At 40.7% G+C, this 21671-nt stretch overlaps 1 protein-coding gene across 3 annotated transcripts; it reads right to left on the bottom strand.

The window, feature by feature from the left end:
- Window positions 1–231: 231 nt before the first annotated feature.
- N4BP2L2 (NEDD4 binding protein 2 like 2) lies at window positions 232–21241 on the bottom strand. 3 transcript variants are annotated; one of them, XM_056107948.1, is made up of 6 exons: window positions 21051–21241; window positions 18302–19392; window positions 11918–12042; window positions 6615–6703; window positions 6147–6223; window positions 232–1900 (listed from the first exon to the last, which is right to left on the bottom strand). In XM_056107948.1, the coding sequence occupies exons 2-6, from the start codon at window positions 19390–19392 to the stop codon at window positions 1702–1704; spliced, it is 1581 nt and encodes a 526-aa protein (XP_055963923.1). In that variant the 5' UTR covers window positions 21051–21241; the 3' UTR covers window positions 232–1701. The 3 variants fall into 3 exon arrangements, with proteins under 3 accessions (XP_055963923.1, XP_055963924.1, XP_055963925.1); XM_056107949.1 differs by lacking the exon at window positions 21051–21241 and having other exon boundaries at window positions 18757–19052; XM_056107950.1 differs by lacking the exons at window positions 18302–19392; window positions 21051–21241 and having other exon boundaries at window positions 11968–12037.
- Window positions 21242–21671: the final 430 nt, after the last annotated feature.

Below are 21671 nucleotides of genomic sequence, written 5' to 3'. Positions count from 1 at the left end.
AAAACCAAACTAATAAAAACCATACTAATTTTCACAGTAAAATATTAGGTAACCCAAGACCATGTTCTAAAAAAGTATTTATTCTGAAACAATATGTGAAAGTAGTGGAAGAAGGTAATGTGTACCTATAAATATATATTTACCCACTACATATAATTAGAAAATCCCTCCTACATTAGTTGAATACACAGACATACACACACAAAGCAATGTAGTACTCATTCAACTGCATTGAATAGTACAAGTCAATTTTATTATCTCACTAAATACAGAGTAATCAAGGTCTTGTTGAAAGTATTGTATTTAGTTTTGAGCCTTGCAACTTAGTATTACTTAACAACTCATTAATTAAAAAGTAATATAAAGATATGGGGTTAACATTTAAAATGAAGTTAAAAACACCAGCAGATTTTAAAACACAAAAAAATTACGGGATTTGGAATGGGCTACTTTAGAATAGCTTAATGGTTATGAAATAATATCAAGCAACATAAAAGATCATGACTTTTGTATAGCAAGAAATTGGGTTTTTTTCTTCCCCCTAAAAAAGAACAATCAAAGCAAAGATCAGGGATCTGGAGAGATAGTTAAGTGGGTGGGGCATCTGCCTTACATGCCTTACATGCAGCTGGAGATCAATCCCCGGCACCACCTATGGTCCCCCAGTACCACCAGGAGCAATCTCTAAGCACAGAGCCAGGAATAAGTCTGAGCACCTCCCGATGTGGCCCAAAAATAAAACAAAACAAAAAAAGGGCAAAAATAAGGATAAACTATGTCTGAAATTAATTCCATCTTGGTTTTAAAATCAAGATCAGAAGAATAATCTAACAAATCTACATAGTGAAGGAGTGATATACAGTTAACTCTACAGAATAAAATCAGAAATAGAAATAAAATATCCTATCAGACAGATGCTAAACATCTGTCCAAAATATTTTTATATTTAAGCTGTATTAAAAAAAGGAAAAAGGTTAAAAGTTATCAGAATAGCCTAGATTTTCCTAATAATATTTTCCTAATAATATAGCTCTATCCATTCCAAAATTAGGAAGAATGGGGACATGGCTTGATCAAGTGAAAAATCTGTACAGATTATGATGAAAAAATACATAGATTACAGAAAAAAGTCAACGTGATTACTAGAACTATTATGATATTTGATGGTAAATTTGGTTTCACTAAATGATGTTAATTTTAGCTTAGAGATATTTTCATCAGAGATGAATTTACATAAGCATAATTTTACTTAAATAATGAATAGGAGAATCAACTCAGATACCTACAATAAATTAATGTTTTGTATATTTAAGGATGTCCAAGAAAAATAAAAATACTGAAATTTTATGAAAAGTGAGATTTAGGTATGAACTATAAAACTTTTCAACATCATCTACAAAATTCATAAAATTAGCTTAAAATTCAATTGTAGAAAAACAATCTACTTCCTACTCATTTTTTTACCCAGATGTTTTCAAATAACCAAAGGCATTACAGCAAAATATTATTAAAAACATTTAAAATACATTTTTATATAATTTTTATTTACAGTTTAGAATTTGAACAACTTACTGGGACTATCCTTCATGAGGCACCCTTAGTCCTTAGTTCTTTTTTATTTGTGACTATTTAAACTTTAACACAGGCTCATTACTTGTTTTCCAGGGAAAGCAACAAATGTGTTACCTGAAAATACTCAAGTTACTGATTATTTGTAACACACACTTGATTCTGTGAGTCTAGAGAGCCTTCCCACCTCTGTCTCTCCTGTGAAGGAGAACTCTGTGTGCTTTTGTGTGATGGTTCCACTGAATTCATTACAATAGAGATGGACATTTCATATTCATAACGATCCAACATCTGAGCAATCTTCTGTCGAGACACACCATGCTTATTCCTCCTAACAAAAAAGAAAAGGATTTTATTTCTTTTTTAAGAATGTATAGGCTAAAGCTGAGTTTCCCATACTTATCTGGCCTATAATTATTATCCTTCTCAGAAAAAAAAATTCACTCAGCACTCCCTGAAAATCTACTTTAGTAAAATAAATAAGAAGAGGATTGGAGAGAAAATGCAGCAGTTAAGGCTTTTGCCTTGCATGTGGTCAACATGGGGTTCAGTCCCCAGCAGCCCCTACGGTCCACTGAGCACCACCAAGAGTGGTTCTCGAGTACAGAGCCAGAGTAACCCGAGTACAGATGGATGTGTGTCCCCTCCCCCAAATCAAAAGTAAATAAACAGAAAGTGCTACTATAGCTATCCCACACTATTCTAGTGCACTCCACAGGGTAATAACACCAACTGGGAAATTAGAATACAGATTCAAAACTATATTTTGCAAATAAATTAGAACATATATCTCATTTCCCTATATTTTATACCTAAACATAATATTTTATACCTAAATATAATAAATACACTGCCTCTCCAAGGTATTACTATGTTTTAAAGGTTTAAAGATATAATGAAGCATCAGGCCAGAAAGTTAACTCCAGGGGCTGGAGTACACGCTTTGCCACAGAAGCCCCAGGTTCAATACGTGGCACTAAAAGGTCCTCTAAAGACCATTAAGAGTGGCCCTCAGCAGGGCCAGAGCAATAGTACAGATGGGAGGGTGCTGGCCTTGCATGCAGCTGACCCAAAATTGATCCCTGGAATCTGATATGGTCCCCCATGCCCTGCCAAGAGTAATCCCTGAGCGCAGTCCTAGAAGTAAGTCCTGAACACGAGAAAGTTCTGAACACTGTTGGGTGTGGTCCCCAAACAAAGGAAAAAAAGAGTGGCCCTGAACATTGTATTGGGAATGAATAGACTTGAGTGTTACCAAGTGTGGCCCAATAATAGGGGAGATACATATGCGTGTGGGTGTGAGATACACAAGACATGAATGATGTTAACTGAATATGAAGAAGGTAAGCATACCCAGTATACATAAGCAGTACATAACTACTGAATTACTGACCCATTGGGTTTTAAAATCTCCCCTTTTGAATAACAGCAAATACTTACATAATACTGTTTTAAGAATTTTAGAATAAGTTCTAGGACTTAAAAAAAAATCAACAAAAAACACCTTCCATGTTGTTTTAGGTTCCTTCTTATCGCTTTCTTTTGAAGTTGGGGATCCTCTGATGCAGTGCTCAGTGGGCCTTGGAACCATGCTGCTGATACTTGGCCCATACAAGACACATGCACATGAGTCCTTTGAGCTATTTCCCTATTCCACTTACTGCTCTTTTAAATATATTATCAACAGCAAATTATTACTAATGATACAACTACTTAGACATAGCTCTCAAACATAATGTTGAGTGAAAGAAAGTAGATACAATACAACAGAATACAACTATGATTTTATTATTTATTATTTAGCTTTTGGGTCACACCTAGGGGTGCTCAGGGATCATTACTGACAATGGTCCAGGAGCACGTGAGGTGCTCGGAATAAAACCCACATTGACCCATGCAAGGCGAGTGCTTTCTACCCACTGTACTATCCCTCGGTCCCATGAGCACATGTTTTGCACGTGGGAGGCCTGGGTTCAATCCTCAGCAACGTGTGGTCCCCTGAGCATGACCAAGAGTAATCTATGGATTACTCCATAGGCAGGGCATTTGTTTAACCTTTGGCTTACCCAGGTTCAATCCCTGACATCCTATATGGTTCCTCCCAAACACTGTCACGAATAATTTCTGAAGGGCTGGAGCGATAGCACAGAGGGTGGGGTGTTTGCCTTGCATGCAGTTGACCCAGGTTCGATTCCCAGCATCCCATATGGTCCCCCGAGCACTGCAAGGAGTAATTTCTGAGTGCATGACCCAAGAGTAACCTCTGTGCATCACCAGATGTGAAAAAAGCAAACAACAACAACAACAAAACAACAAAGAATAATTTCTAAGGGCAGAGCTGAGAGTAACCCCTGAGTACCACCCAAAACCAAAAATCAAATAAATTAATTAAAAAAAACACAAAAACAAAAAACAAAACAACCCCCCAAAAAAACAGTAGTTCCTAAGTTTAAAACAAGGAAAAGCCTCTCTCTCTCTCTCTCACTCTCTCTCTCTCTCACACACACACACACACACACGATACTCACAAATCTATCAACTGATCTCTCCACATATAAGCACAAAACATGAAAAATCGGAAAGAGAAAAATGGAAACCAAAGGGATAAAAAGCAAGAGGTAAATATTTAAATCTACTAAGTAACACAGAATTATAATTTTAAGCCAGAAGCATCTTAACTGAGGCGGGAGGGAAATACTGGTTTAAAAAGAGAAGTGATACTCATACAACTCTGTGAATAACTTCTTGGGACTGGAGAGATAGCACAGTGGGTAGGGCGTTTGCCTTGTACACGGCTGACCCTAGTTCGATTTCCAGCAACCCATATGGTCCCCTGAGCACCACCAGGAGTAACTCCTGAGTGCAAAGCCTGGAGTGACCCCTGTGCATTGCCGGGTATGACCCAAAAACCCAAAAATAAATAAATAAATAAAAATAAAGGAATGACTTCCTGAGTCAGGTCTGAGTTATGTGAAACTATGTATCAAAAGCAGTTTGGGTAGGCCATGTGTAAGTACTGAAAGAAGAGTAACCAGGAAAACCAATGATGTGACCAGAAAGAGATAAAGGAAAACATAAATGAGAAAATGAAGTTGAAAGTAATACAAGTCCATGATCCCTCCCCACAAATTCTTAAACACAAATATTCTGAAATTCTGAAAACTCAGTTTTCAGCTGATTCACATGGGAGCAAAATCTCAACAGACTTGTACTCACATGGCAGCACAATCCACTAGAAATAATGTTAATAATGTTAGATCATGTAAAATCTTATCTTTATACTTCGACCAACAAGTCCTGATTTGCAATGAAATATCAAACATATTTGATTATGACATGTTTCCCTAAAACTCTGCTAGCAGAATTTTAATTATGTATGCCTTATATTATCTTTATAAAATGAAAAAACAATCTAATTCCAAAACACACTGAATTCCAAGGACTTTAGTTATGAGGGGCATAGATCAGTAATAGTTAAGACAGGTAAGAGAGCAAGATGAAAGTAAACAGGCTACAGGGCTGGAGAGAGAGCACAGCGGGTAGGGCATTTGGCTTGCAAGCGGCCAACCCTGGTTTCGATCCCTGGCATCCCATATGGTCCCTTGAGCACTGCCAGGAGTAATTCCTGAGTGCAAAGCCAGGAGTAATCCTGAGTATTGCTGGGCGTGACCCCAAAAGGGGGAAAAAAGTAAAGAGGCTATTAGACCAAAAATGGGATGATGATAAAGTTAAAAGGGCATGCATGGTAGTGGGGAATGTACACTGATGGAGGAATGGGTGTTTGATCTTTGTGTGACTGTAACCCAAACATGAAAGCTTGTAACTATCTCATGGTGATTTAATAAAATTTAAAAAAAAAGAAAAAAAAAGGATATGTAGAGAGATTGATAGCTCACTGGGTAGGGCGTTTGCCTTGCAAATGGCCAACTCGAGTATGATTCCCAGCATCCCATATGGTCCCCCAGCACCACCAGGAGTAATTCCTAAGTGCAGAGCCAGGAGTAACCCCTGAGCATCGCCGGGTGTGACCCAAAAGAGCAAAAATAAATAAATAAAATAAAGGGCATGCAGAGATAGAGAGCTAGATAAAAACCAGAGGTAAAGTCCTAATTTCCCTCGGTTTTCTGAATCTCCATTAACATTCCATAAATCTTGAAGTAATACAGGAAACCAACTAAGAGATAACACATTTAATAAACTGTAAGAGGCAATTCTCTTCAAAATTATTGATTTTCAAGTCCTGGTTGATTTCCCCCCCCCATGCCCCCCATGTTCTTTGTTTTATTTTGGGGCAACACCCAGGGTGCTCAGAGCTAACTCCTGGCTGTGCTCAGAATTCACTTCTGGTGGAGATCAGGACCATATGGATGCTGAGGATCGAATCATGCCACCCAGATATAAGGCATGGCCCTACTAACTGTACTATCATTACAGCCCCACACTTTCAATGGTCTTAATAGAAAGGAGTAGTACCTGGTTCACAAATAGTTACATCAAGACAAACTAGTAAAGGAAATGTATAAAGAAGAAAATAGAAAAATATTAGAATTCAGTTAAAAAAAATTTGAGCGCCTTACTTTTCTAACTCCTCAGGATCAAATTTCCACCAAGTTTCTGGTTCATGAAACTCAACTCTGTACCCTTTTCCTATGGCCTATACAAAGAGAAAGAAGAAAACAAAAACCCAGAGAATACTTCTTAAAGTTAAAGACAAGTAAGTTTTATTTTTACAAAACTACTTCAAAATTTGTTCAACCAAGAAAAATTTTACTTTTAAAATAAAACATCACATTTGTGCTTATAAAAACAGTAAGATCACGTAAATGGACAAATTCCAACTACTATTCTCAAACTACTGGTGAAAATAGTAAAATGAACATATTCTTTAGAAAGCATTATTTCCAATTTTAAAAAACTACACAACTGTACATACCTCTTTAGAAAATAAGGACAAAAGTTTTCATGATAAATGGTAAATATTCTAAATTTCAGAATACTAAAAAATTGACAAAAAATGTAAGAACACTCTCATGTTTCATATTTACCATTTCCACATATGGTTTCATTTCCCAAGCTTGTGTATTAGTGTTGTCTATTATAACTGGAGATCTCCCCTGATTGATGGCTTGTTTTGCTGAAATAATAAAATAAGTTTAAAATAAAACAAAATTAAAAAAGAACCATTAGGTCAAAATAAAATAAAATGTAACATTATGTTCTGGCAATTAAAAGATTTAGTCTTTGCTATAACATGTTATAAAAATTTAGATAAAACAAGCTAACAAGGACTTTAAAATGAAAAGAAGGAATAGAAACAGTAAAAAAATTAGGTGATGCAAGAACACTCCATCAAGAAATTTTCCACACCTCTACACTTAATAAAACTATGCAAATACTGAGTCAATGCCACTTAAAATTCAAAGAACTAAGGGGGCGGGGGGTCACTTCACTAGATTAAAAGGAAATTAAACACAACCACATTCAATTTCTATTTTCCAAACTGAACACTGCTTTTGCCAAATTAGCTAAGTAGGAAATCTTCTGCAAACCTACCATCTAAGTTTCATTTACAGGAAATACAGGTACACCTTGCTTCTGGACAACATCTGAATATAAGAGGTGAATATTTGCTGACAAGGAAAGATGGAGAGTACTAACCGAAAACTGCAAGTAATGAAACAATGTGTGAGCATCTTATATCTGATTAAAATACAGAGAGCTGGAAGAGTTACTATGATACCAAAAGTGGTGATCTGTAAATGGCAGAAATATATGCATTTTATCTATCTGTGTTGTATGAGGTTTACAATTAAAAATAAAGCTTCTGGGGCTGGAGAGATAGACAGGCTAGCAGGAAGGGAACCTGTCTTTATGCAGGATTCAAACCCCAGCACCCCATATTGTTCCCTGAGCTCACCAGAAGTAATTCCTGAGAACAGAGCCAGAAAAAACAAAACCAAAAAAAGAGAAAAAAATGTTCCTGAAATATAGATTTGCTTGAAAAAAAAGAGTACTAGAGGAGTTGGAGAGACAGTGTAGGCAGTTCAGGGACACGACTTGCGTGTAACAAATCCCAGTTTAATTCCTGGCACCACACGCTCTCTTGAACTGCCAGGGGAGACTCTGGGGGCCCTGGGATACCAGGAGGCACCCCTACTGCAAGTAATAGCATCTCAAGTAACAGCATCCTCAAGCCCTTGCACTGAACCACCAGTCCAACAGACCTTGACTAAGAGGCCTCCAGCCTCTTAAGCACTGACTGCTTAGAAAAAAATTCTATGGATTTATCAGTATTTGCCAACAAAATCAGTATTTGCCAACAAATGTACCAAGTGGCTGAAAACCACAGTTCAATGACTTTTTATCTATTTCTTATAACTATGATTCTTAAATCTTGAATTGAGATAGAAACTTTTCTAAACTAATCCCTGTATTTTACTATTTCCTGTGGGCTGAGAATTCCTGTCACAATCACCCACTATTAACGATACTCGTGTGCCTCTTAATTTTCTTGAGATTTAAAATTTAAGCCTCTAAATTCGACATAATGCAGAAACTTCATACAAATGTCTAGGCAGACATATAATTCTTTTACTTTTGTTGTTTTGCTTTGTTCTTGCTGTTTTGCCAAAAATAAAATCCCAGGCCTCACACATGCAAAGCTATGTAACTAAGTCACATCTGGCAAGGACAAGCTTAATTTACAAGGTTAGTCAAGTAGCGATGAGTACTGTGAAATACGCATTTTGGAGTTTGGTTCTATCGAAAGAAATTCAGAATTTGGGGCCTGATTAGGATATCACCCCATCTTCCACCGCTTAATCCTCAGTCATAAGCAAGAATTAATTTTTTCTTTAAAAAAAGCTTTTTGGGGAGTTCTTGGTTTTTTTGGTGGGGAGATGGGAGGCACTGGGCCACACCTAGTAATGCTCTGGGGACCGTATGCATGCTAGGTACAGAACTGGGGTGAGCTATGTGCAAGGTACTACCTCTCCAGCCCTAAAAAAGTGATTTTTAGGGCTCAAAAAGCTAGAGCATATACTTTGCATTCAGGAGCCCAGATCTGACCCATAGCATCACATGGCTCCTTGAGCACCACCCCGAGAATGACTCAAAAATAAAAATAGGGTCAGAGAAATAGCTTGATGGACTGAAATACATTTTTGTCTGATGAAGGCCCAGGTGCAATGCACAGCACTGCATGGTCCCCAAAACACTGTTGGAAGCAACAAATATCCAGCTCAGAGCAGCCTTTGATCACCTCTGGCTGTGGTCCAAAAATAGATAAATATTAAAAGCTCGTTAAAGTAATTATCCTACTCCCTGAGATTTAGGCTTAACCTTCTATACCTGAGAACTGGCACCTGTCTGCACAGTAGTTACAGTTCTAACCACTGTGGTTGACCAGCAGTTGCCCACCATTCTATACTTGTTGATCAGCACCAGTCCACAGACCTGTGGCTGAAGGCCACTGCTCTAAGATAGACTCTCATTAGCTAACATATTTCTAATTTGCAAGACTAATCACCATCCAATACCACGTTCTGGTGTACTCCAAAATATAGCATCTAATAACCAATGTGTGAATATCCGAACAGAAAGATCTGTTACCCAAAATATATCACCATAACCTAAGAATGATACCATGGATATGTTTTCAATTTCTAAGAGGCTGGTCTTAGATGATGTAAGAATTATTTTCAAAATGTCAAACCATTGTTCATTATCATTACCTTGAAAATAATCTCTATTATACCAATTATAAAACCAACAGTTTATCAAGACCCCTTATTTTGTTCAGCAAGTATAATTCACGTGACACAAACATTAATGAAATATTCTAGCCTAGTATTAATAAAAGGAAAAAAATTCTAAACATCTCAGTCTACAAAATACTGTGTAGATATTTGGAGGCCAATACAGCGGGTAAGGCATTGGCTTTGCACGTGGTCATTCCAGGTTCAACCCTGACACCCCAGATGATTCCCTAGAGCCAGGAGTAATCCCCAAGTGCAGAACCAGGAATAAGCCTATGCAATGCAGGTATGGACAACCCCCACCCTCAATACACAGTGAAATCTATTATAGTCATTACTGATTCAATGTGTTAACCTACTTCTAATTTCAAGACAATACCCCAAGTATTTTTAGAACTACAATACCATTGTTATCTGATTTGGGCAATAATGTTCTGTGCCATTAGAATAATTTTTTGATACGTATGCCTCTCTAATGTATGTAGGCAAATTATAGACTTTCATAGGAAAGTAAAAATTATCAATAAAGAAAACATCTTTCAATTGAACTTATTTTTTTAAACTTTCAATGAAACGATGAAACAATAATAGCAAAAATATTTTACTCAAAAATACCCTCACTGAAATTCCTTATTTTGAAAACTGTTAACCGAAACAGAAAGTCTTAATCCTGTTTTTCCTGTACAACCTGTTCTTCAGGATAATACTAGTTGCTAGTTCTAGCTGAAATTAAAAATAAAATTCTTCTTTATAGAAGAAGTCTAGTTACTATACAGAAAAGGACAGACTTAGAAAATCAACATTTTACAATCCTTAATGAAACAACTGATTCAAGAAACATTTCACTGTTGGCTAAAACCACTAAAATAAGGGGTGTGGGGGCTGAAGAAATAGTATAGAACATAAGGTGCTTGCCTTGCATGCAGAGACTTTGGGTTCTATCCCTGGCATCTGATATGGTCCCCTGATCTCCACCAAGAGTATTCCCTGAGTAGGCTGGAACGATAGCAGAGTGGGTAGGGTATTTGCCTTGCACGCGGCTGACCTGGGCTTGAATCCCAGAATCCCATATGGTCCCCAGAGCACCGCCAGGAGTAATTCCTGAGTGCAGGGTCCTGAGCAATGCTGGGTGTGACCCAAAAAGAAAAAAAAAGAGTATTCCCTTGAGCACTGCCAGATATATCTCAAATACCAAAAACCGAAACCACTAAAATAAGATAGGACTTAGAGATATAGTACAGGAGGTAAGATGCTTATTTGCATGTGCCCAATACCAATTCGTCCTAGCCCTGAGACTTTTAAAAAGGACGAAAGAGACGTTACTGGGGTCTGCTTGAGGCAATCGACAAACAACAGGATGGTAGTGATCGTAGTGAATACCAATTCAAATACCCAGAACAAAATATAGTTCCCTGAGCACTGCAGGAGTCCCTCATGAGCAGGGAGCCAGGATTATAGGATCAGAGGGGTGTGGTCCAACCCCTTCCTCTCGACACCCCCCCCCAAAAAAGATTGATAGAACCTTTACAATAGAGAAAGAAGTCTGTCCATTTGAAGCTAATTATCAATCTGCTTGTGAAAAAAAAACAAACAAAAACCCTAAATCTAGTACATACTCCAGTCTAGCTCTAAGTTTCATTTAAAGAAATACAGAAGAGGAATAAGATAAACAGTTATAAGGAAGCAAAGTATAAGATATGAGCCATTCCACATGATTAAATAACCAATTTTCTACAATAAACTAATGATTGAGAGTGAAAAGAGAGGAAACAGCTTTAGATCAACATAATTAAAATTAACGGGTAACCAAATATACTTCAAAGGAGCATGATCCTGATTAAAAAAAAAACTGTAAAGAAATATATACAGCACTAGGGGAAATTATATTATAAACTGGGTATTAAGTGATGTCAAAGAACTGGATTTCTTGTTTGTTTGAGGGCAACATTTAACTATGCTTAGGGCTCATTCCTGGCTCAGCAGTCAAAGATCGCTTCTGGTGGGATCAGGGACCATAGGGGTGCCAGGGAAAGAACTCAGGTCTGCAACGCAAGCATCCTCCCCACTGCATTATCACTCCAATCCCCCAGAATTGGCTTTTTTTTAGGCTTGATAATGGCAGTGTAGTTAAATAAAATGTGCCGTAAGAAAAAAAAAATCTGAAATGCATTAAAATGTTCAGAACTTGTCTTAAAACACTTTAAGCAAGTGAAAAACTTAATATTCAAAGGTATTATAAGACTTGCAAAACATTAGTGTGACTTCTAAGGAAATAGCTACCGCGTTAGCTATCAAATTTATTTATGAAGTACAGAATATAAAACCTACAGAAATTGCCTGCAACTCTTTTACCAGTTATTCTGATAAGCTGTTTACAATAAGCTGTTTCATCTAAATTTTCCTATTCTCCTCAAGCAGGCAGAACAAATATAATTTCATTGTTTCTACAGATTTAAAAAAATGGGTTTCAGAGCTTTTTAAAGAGCTTGTCAAATCATTCAGCTGATAAAAATCTAAATTGAGAATAAAACCCACGTCCATCTGAATCCTAACCAAATATTCTATCCCAGAAGACTTGGTCCAAAACAAACCTCTGTTCTGGTTCCAGTCATGGGCATCACCAAGCTGATTAACATTATACCTGTACCCATCTTGATGGTGAAAATAGTCATCAGTGCTGAACACAATGCCATCGCGACTCTGACCAAGCAGAATTCTGTTAATGAAAGAAATCATAAAGGTGCCATTTATAAAACCTGTTAACCATAAGAAATAAGTCACACAGCAAAGCTGATTAAATGAACTATGTATACTTACCTGTACATACACTGCAGAGATAATAACACGTGAGGTGAACAATAGCTAGCATCAAAAAACTTGTTGGGGAGAAGAGCTGGAGATGTAACCCACTGGTAGAAGACATGCCTCCAATGTACGAGGCCATGATTAAGTTCAATCCCTTGGTGCCCTTCTCCTCAAAAAAGAAAAAAACAAAAAAACCCCAAAATCTTTTGACAAAGAAATGAGAAATGAGAGACAGTACAGAGGTGAGGTGCTTGCCTCTTGTGCAGCTGACCCATTTGATGTCTAGCACTTCATATAGTTCCTGTGAGCACTGCCAGAAGCAGTCACAAAACAAAATAAAAGAAAAACAAAAGTGATAATTAGCAAGAGCTATTGCTCAGTTCTAAAGCTGCATGTGTGAGGCTCTGGGTTCAATCCACAGTGATCATGCTGATCTAGCTCTACACATATAACAAACTACTATTCAGCCTTAAAAAAGGAAATCTTGTTATAGCAACAACATGAATTACACTAAGCAAAATACATCAGAGAATGACATTAGTGAGATCTCATTTATACATGAACCCCCAAACAAACAAAGGTCAGGGCGATGGTGCAAAGGCCTGAAGTGCTTGTGCTGCCTCTGGAAGCCCCAATTCAATTCACAGCTCTGAGTGATCCGTTGAGTACCAGGAGAAATAGGCTTCAAGCACCGTATTGGGAATAGCAACACACTGCTAGGTGTTGTCCCAAACTAAAAAATTGTAAAAACACAATCTCACCTTTACAGAGAACCAATTGTCAGAGGTAGGAGTAGAGGGCAAAATGGATTTACACTTAAGTGTTCAAAATGCCACTTCATTATGAAATATATATGATAGGGTTTTAACATACAGCACGATGAATATATTTAATACTGTATTATATGTTTTCTAGCTTTTTAAACTGTGGGTGACACCTATTAAGGGGGTCACGTGTTTTAAAGTTGGAGCAACAGAACAACAGGTAGGGCACTTGCCTTGCACATGGCCAACCCAGGTTCAATCCCAAGCATCCCATTTTGTCCCCCAAGAACCCCCAGAAGTAATTCCTGAGTGCAGCACCAGAAGTAAACCCTGAGAATATAGCTGGATATGCCCCCAAACAAACAAAAAAATCAAACTGCCTAAATACAACAGGAAAAAAACAAGCTTAAACCAGCAACCTATTTGGAGAAAATCATGTTTCACCTAGAGAAATCGGATTAATTCATTTCTACGAAACACAAACATACAGCCCAAAAGTAGGAGTCAGAGTGAGTCAGGGAGCATCTGGAGATAAAGTTTAGCGGGTAGGATGCTTGCCTGCTGACTCAAATTTGATTTGCAGCATCCCATTCGGTGCTCTGAGTATGATAGGAGTGATTCTTGATTGCAGAACTAGGAGTAAGCGGACTATGGCTCAGTGGTCCCTCAAGCCCCACCAGGAGTGATTCCTGAGCTCAGAGCCAGGAGTGAGCTGGGTGTGACCCCAAAACCAAAATGGTAACAACCACCCCACAGTAAGAGAGTTGGATCATATAGTAACAAATGTTATCCAATTCTCTTCCTCATTCATTAGGCAATTAGGTAACATTCTATAATTTTTTTTAAGAGAATTTAATATTGCCCAGAGAGTCATTTTAGCAAACGGTTTTAAGACCCACGAATTACATGCAGCTGACCCTATGCTGGCACTACAAGATTCCCCCAGCATTGTGAGGCAATCCAGGAAGCCCCTTAAACTACATGAGACAACGCCAGGAGAAGCCTGAGCAATCCTGGCACCTGAGTTCTCACAACACTGAATGCTTGGGCCTTTCACTGAACTGCAAGCCAGTTAGGCTGAGAATTTCTGAGGAGCCCAGACTTCCTGATCAACAGTTTGAAAATCTCCACACACACTCCCCAGGAGAGTTCAGGGATATTTTTAAGTATACTTATTTTGTGGAACAGGCATGTGGCTTAAAACAGAAGACAGAGGGGCCAGAGAGATAGCAAAGCAATTACGGTGTTTACTTTGCATGTGGCTGACCTGGGCTCAATCCCTAGTACTCCATTTGGTCCCCCAAGCACGTCCAGGAATGTTTCCTGAACAAAGCTCTAAGCACCACTGGGGATGGGCCCCAAACAATAAGGAAACACACACGCACACACACACAAAGTACCCTTCAAGTTAAGTCACTTTCTAAAATGGATTCTCAGAATGCAAACATTTACAATTTAGAGAAACTAAGTCACCAAAAATAGAACAAATCACGGGCTGGAGTGATAGCACAGCGGGTAGGGTGTTTTGTCTTGCACTTGGTCAACCCCGGTTCGATTCCCAGCATCCCATACGGTCCCCGAAGCACCACCAGGGGTAATTCCTGAGTTCATGAACCAGGAGTAACCCCTGTGCATTGCCGGGTGTGATCCAAAAAGCAAAATAAAATAAAATAAAATAAAATGGGAATCTGCTATACACCAGCATATTTATACACACATGTGACTTCATTTAATTCTAGTAAGGTTAGTATTTTAACAGTAAGGAAGTTCAAGAATGAAAATAATTTCAAAAATCAAGTCTCTGGGTTAACAAATCATGGTGAGCCAAGATAGATCTCTGACCCCTAAACCAATGACTTACAATGACCCTTGCTTCTTGATATTCACTTCCCTGAGTGCTAGTTGGATTCAGTGACTAGCTTCAAACATGGTGGATGGGGAAACAAGCAAACCTTTTGTGAGTGATGCTGAGTGAGCATTTAACTCCCAAAATCAAACTACAGACAATCAGCTTCTGTCCAGCACAGTTTCTCTCACTGTGTGGAGCACCTGTGCAGGGGCTGAAAGGTATCTCTGGTCTACGGCCAGGCCAGTTAGGAAGTCTTGTTATCAACTATAAATAATGAGTGTATGCTATGTTTATGATTTTTCACTTCAGGAACAAACGTACATCTTCTTCCTGAAGCACTGTTTTGGGAAAGCTAGTCTACAGCCAACAAAGAGTTACTTTTTGTGGCCTATTTAAAAATGTTTTAAGAATTATATATTGCTTAAACACATCTATAAACATTTTTAAACAGAAGTAATTTCCCCACCACCACCACCGAATCTGAGTAAAACTGATACTTCATGAATCTTTTATTGCCTACCAAGCAGCCTTGAACATGACTAAGAACCCAAGGGTACCTTACGCTAAACACTCCCTCAATTAAGAGACCTACAGAGGAGATAACATACCAGTCTAAGAATCCAATCCCAGCACTACATGGTTTCCTGGGTATCACTCCAACATTCCAATCCCAGCAACACATGGTTCCCTGGGTATCACTAGGTGCAGCCCTGGAGACGCCCAGAATCAGGGTGTCCCAACATTGTAGGCATCACATGGTCCAAGCAGCATGGTATCCTTGAGTTCTTGCTGGTTGGCTGAGAAATGCCAGTAGTAAGATTAATGGGCTAGAGATATAGTTCAGCATAGTGGGTAACAAAGGAGCAGATGCAGGTTCCACCATCATGAATGATCCCTGAGCACAGAGTCAGGAGGAAGCCCTACGCACCACCGCACGTTGTCCAGGAACCCAAAAAAGAAAACATAACTTTCCTCAAGAACTGAAAGATCTCCAAAAGGAGGGAAAAAATATCCTCCTCTTTCTCTGGAAACTGATAGATAAATTGTAGCACATTATTAGAAGCACCAGAGAAATAGTATGAGAGCGAAGGAGCATGCCAGGAACAGCCCACCTGGGTATAGTGTATGATTTCCCACGCAACACCAGTGGGGAACCCTGATTATAGAACCAGGAGACCTAGACACCACAAGTGTGGCCCAACCCCCAGCCCCACAAAACTTACTACAATTTTGATGGCTTAAAACAAAAAGGATTTGTTACAGTTCTGATGATTTGAAGTCCAAAATCATTCTTTCTGGAGGCTCTAAAACATTTTCCCAAACTTACATGGCTTATGGCTTCCCTTTCAGGAGGAAAAAACAAAAAAAAAAACACCCTGGAAATTTACCTGCTTTAAGTGAACAAAGAGAAAGCACCCCTTCCCCTAGAGATAGTACTGCAGGTCAGGCACTTGCCTTACATGCAGCTGACCTGGGTTTTATCCTCAGCACCCCATAAGGACCCCTGAAGTCAAAGACCTGTCCTATCTCTAAGCGCACAGCCCTGGGAACTGCCAAGTACTGTCCCTACCAAAATTTTTTTTAAACAAATTTAGCCCTCCTCTTTATATAGATAGGATATAAGAATCTAATAAAACCTACAGCCCAAATCCATGAAGCATGATACCTTAAATGATCCTGAGCCCAAATCCATGAAGCATGATACCTTAAATGATCCTGTGTTCAATCAGTGAGACAAATTCTCTGGCTGGGGCCTGAGTGATAGCACAGCAGGGCAGGTGTTTGCCTTGCACGCTGCTGACCCAGGTTCGATCCCAGCATCTTATATGGTCACCCAGAGCCGCTAGGAGTAACTCTTGAGTACAGAACTAGGAGGAACCCCTGAGCATCGCTGGGTGTGACCCCCCCAAAAAGAAAACAACAGTAACAACAACAACACCCAACCCCCCCCCCCCCCGAATTCTCTGGCTGATTTCAAATGGTAACTAAACTCTATCTTGAGACTACCGATTCTAAATTACTGAGAGCCTGCTATAGGCACAGGCTTAAGGCACAGTTGGGAAAATTGGAAATAACAGTGGTGAGGAGGTGCAATGGTGGTGGGATTGGTGTTGGGATATGCAGACCGTGAGCATGTGAGCTGTCTGGGTTCAAGCACCGGCACCACATATTGTCTCCCAAGCTCTGCCAGGAGTGATCCATGAGTGTGGAGCCAGGAATGAGCCACAAACACTGCCATGTGGCCACCTCCCACAAAAAAAAAATTTAATATATTTTCAGATATATTGATTCTGCTACAAATCGACCTTTCAAATTGCTGTTTGCCTAAAAATTAAAAAGTTAGCATTTCATCATATGTACAAAGGCTGCATAGGCTGTTTTACATGAACTTATCTGTTAATACTCAGAGTACTGTTAGACTTTAGTCTGATTTTATTAGAATCTGCTAGAAGTAGTGAGTAAACCACTCTCAATCATTTATAATCAAATTGGCTACTGTTATATATTACGTATTAATAAAATAAAACAATGCTGTCTTAAATACCTTAAGCTAAATGCAAAGAATAAAAGCAAATACTGCAAGAGACCAGGAGGATCACAAATAAATACTACAAAGGGGTCCTGAAAACAACAGATGGGCAAATAGGTTTTCTTAGATGGATTTACACAAGCAAGTAAGTAAAATAAACATTAACAAATTAGTTCCTTGAACCTTTATCTTATCCAAAAATATCAAATAAAAAATCTGGGGGGTGGGAGTGGGTTGGGTCATACCCAGTGGTGTTTAGGGGTCATTCCTGGCAGTGCTTAGGTACTGTGTGTGTGTGTGTGTGTGTGTGCGCGCGCGTGTGTAACCACCAGGGTAAGCTGTAAGCAAGGCAAAGGCGAACCTTAAAGTCTGTGCTATCTTTCCTGATCATCAAATAATTTTTTTCTTTATATCAGTATGCATTTGGAATCATCCTCCACAAACTACAAAAAATGTGTTGTATTGTTCTCCTTTGCACCATTTTTCACCATTGCATCAGTATTTTTTTTTTAATGTAATAAAACCAGGAATTTGCAATATTTCGGTCAGTTTCAAACTTCTTATATTTAAAGAAATCAAAATATATCCTCTGCCCATCAATGTTTTAACATAGCACAGCACTTAAAATATACTCAAACTGCCTCAAAAATAATTGCGAAGAAGTAAATACTATTCTGTTGATAGCAAACCTGTCCAGGATTATATGGTGCAATGAGTCAAAGTCCAAATCATCAAACACTAAGTCCACCTTTAAACTCTTAAGTCCAATTATTCTCAAATAGACAACTTAAAGGGAATGTAAGCAGAGTTTTCAGAATCTCATCACTGGCATAATTAAGCATGCTGTATTTTAAAGTCCATAACAGAAAACATTTAAAAAACATTTACATTAACAGATACTATACTGAAGTATGACAAATTAAAAACTGCCTACTAGAAACAACAAAGTATTTGTCATCTACAGCAACTACCTTTTGCAATTTTAAAGTAATGAATTACCAAGTATTCACCTGCATCTTTTACTTACCGAGACAAAGTTGTTTTCCCAGAACCAGGCAAGCCCCTTAAAAGAATGAGTAACTTTTGCAATTTATTCAACTTTTCCTCTTGAAACTGCTGGTTTAGGAACCTGTCTGTTCTATTATACTCATCCATAGAAGGATCTTTCCAATGTACTGCACTGGTTTCACAGAAACCAATATATCCATCTTGTACACCGTAGTCTGCATATTCTTTGTTCTGGTCAAAAGTCAAACTGTTCCAATTAACATGACAGCTATTTTCATAAAACCCATTTCGTATGTGAGAGCTATCATGGGCACAGAAAATCTCTGATGGCAGATTTGGTGGAGCACTGAGTCTCTGAATATTTAAATAGTTAAAACTGGGAAGAGGAGGACCATGGGGTACTACAAAAGGAGGAAGTGCTGGCCATTCAGGCCTGAAGGAAGTAAATGAAACATCACAAACTGAAGGGATTACCTGTCCATTACAAGGATGTTTGTCAGGCTCATTCTCCACATACTGCAGATCAGCACAATGGGGTTGAAGAGCATTACTGATACCACTTTCTTCTTTTTCTTCAGATCTGAAGAGATCATTTTTATGATGTTGATCCTCAGGGGGGTCAGGTTCCTTACCACCACCTTCAGAATCAATTTTTTCATTCTCAAGCTCTTCGATCTCTTTATAGAATTGGGATAGTTCACTGTCAATCTCTAATTTTTTTAAATGAAATTTCTGTTTTTGTTCTCTTCTTCCTTTGCTATTGGTACTGCCTGCTTGAGTTCTTTTTTCACTACCTTTTTTTTTGTCAGGTTTGTAAAGGGGTCCTATAAATGCTTTACTTGTGCTATATATCCCATCATCAGTAGACTTTAATGGAGGCCTTGCATCCTTTGAAACTTGTGAATCAGGCCCCAGTAAATCTGTAGTTTTGGTTTTGTCCACTTGAGAATCACTATGCTTTGCCACATCAGTTCCAGTTTTCTCTTGGAGTCTGTGAAAATTAATCCTACACTGACGAGGAAAAATGGAACGCTGTTCGGTTGCCTTCAATTTTTTACTGCATGGTTCACTTAATTCCTTCCCATTAACCTCAGTTTCTCCATAAGGCATCTGAAGAGAAAATAAATCATACAATAAATATCTAACAATTTAAAAAAACCTAAACAAGGGACTGGAGACAGTATAGTATTTACCTTGAATGAGGCCAACCTGGGCCCAATCCCCAGCACCACCAGGAATGATCCCTGAGCAGAGCCCAGAGTAAGCCCTGCTGTGACCACCACCCCCCCCCCCCAAATAGCCTAAACAAAAATGTCTCCAGAAACTTAAAAAAAAAAAGGCATTTAAATTTGTGAAGGCACTAATCCTTTTAAATAAATAAATAAATAAATAAATAAATAGGGCAGTCCCACCGTGCAGTGCCAGGAATCGAGGCCAGGATTCCAACATCTCCCAGTCCCCACTTTTAATCTAAGTTTTTTCTTAGTTGTTTGGGGGCCACGCCTGACTGTGCTCAGGGCTCTGCTCTGCGCTGAAGGATCACTCCTGGCAGGGTTTGGGGAGCTGGGGATGAAACCCGGGTGAGAACTGTGCGAGGCAAGTCCCCTACTTGTTAGACTACGGCTCTGTTCCCTCAACGATGCGTTTCTGTGCTGAAGAGAACATAGGTGTGAGTCAAGAGCACAGCGTCTGTTCTGTCTAAAGACAGTTTGTTTTGGGGCCAAATTCTCCGGCGCAATAGTACAGTACAATATATTTTGATAATATACTCAATTGTGTACTAAGGGTTGTTCATTTTTTTATTTTTCCTTTTTGGGCCACACCCGGGATGCCCAGGGGTCACTCCTGGCCGTGCTCGGGGACCACGTGGGATGCTGGGGATGGAACCCGGGTCGGCGGCGTGCGAGGCAGCCGCCCTCCCCGCTGTGCCGTCTCTCCAGCCCCTGAGGGGTGCTAATTTGCCCAAGATACCGACACACAAAACTAGACCTGGAGGACCGCATCATGATCATCTCTCGCAAAGCGCCGCGCGAGGGGAGAGCACGGGGGTGGGGCCCTGGCCCCCCGCCCCCAGATGCAGGTCCACGGAGGGCCGTCGGGAGCAAGCTAAGAATAAACCCTGGGCACTCCCAGACGTGGCCCCTTGTCCCGCAACCTTATTTTTCAAAACCACATAAAGCCATGATGTCCTTCGAAGCGGCCGGCTCCAGCTCCTACGCTTCTGACCGCCGCTTGAACCCGGGTCTGCGGGCTCCACTCCTGTGAGTGGCTGCCAAATGCGTCCACCTGCCGTCGTCTCGCGGGAAAACCACCCCCGCGGCTCCGAGAACGAGGCCAGGAGCCCGGCCGAGCCCGCAGAGTCGAACTCGGGGCCGGCCCGTCCGGAGGGGTGGGGGGCCGCCAGGCGCCCCCTCCTCAGCTCCCTTCCGCGCCTCAAGGTCGAGCGCAGCCACCCTCGGGCGGCCGGGGCCGGGCGGATGCGGCCGCGCGAAGGGGCCGCGCGAAGGGCCGGCAGGCGAGCGGCCCGCGAGCGCGCGGCCTCTCCCTCCGCCTCGCTCGCCCGAGCCCGGCCTCCACACGCCCTCCCGGCCCGCACCGGTCCCCGGCCACGCACGCTCAGGTTCCTTCTGGGATTCTGGAAGTCTCTGGCGGCGGGAAGGGTCCCCGCGGGCGACCGAGCCGCCGCCGCGGACGAAGAAACGAACCGGAAAACGTCCCCGGGAGCCGCCCGACCCGTCCCTCGCAGGCGGGCGCGCGTCGGCACTCACCTTACTCGACCGCTCCGCATTACCTTCCTCTCCCGACGAAAGCGCTCAGAGAGCAAGCACTCCCGAGAGAGGAAAGCCGCAGCCAAAACCCACGCGGGAAAAAGAAAGGGAGAAATAAGAAACGCCGGAAACGGCCCCAGAGCAGCGTCCGGGCGAAGGGCCCCCAACTCCAGACCGCAGCCGGGACCACGGCAACAGACCGCGGCGCCGTACGCAAGATGGCGGCCGCCTCGCGGCAGCCCCGGTAGGAATCGCCGGGGGCGCCAGGCATTGTGGGAATCCGAGTCCGGCCCTCGCAGCCTGGCCCGGGGCCCCCGCGCGGACGGACTTCGGCTCCCAGAACCCTCTGCGCGACATCCGGCGGCATTGGGCCACGCAACTAGGCCGGAACTGGTCTCTCGCCCCGGAGAGGAAGTTATTGGGAAAGCTCAACTTTGGCAGGAAAAGGCTGCGCGTTGTTCCGGAAGACAAAGGGAGCTCGAGTTCTTGGCACCCCAAGATGATACCAAAGCTGATCTCAGAATATGTTTTTAGGGTTTCCTAGGAAATAAGAAATCCGGTTTTTTTTCCCCAAAGAGGTTTTAGCATTTATCATCACCTAGTTGGGTTGCCTGCTACTTG

This window comes from Sorex fumeus, unplaced genomic scaffold, assembly GCF_029834395.1.
Source record: "Sorex fumeus unplaced genomic scaffold, SorFum_2.1 ptg000183l, whole genome shotgun sequence".
NCBI lineage: Eukaryota > Metazoa > Chordata > Mammalia > Eulipotyphla > Soricidae > Sorex > Sorex fumeus.
The sequence above is the reverse complement of the archived record's forward strand: the minus strand, read 5'-3'. Positions and strand labels throughout refer to the sequence as shown.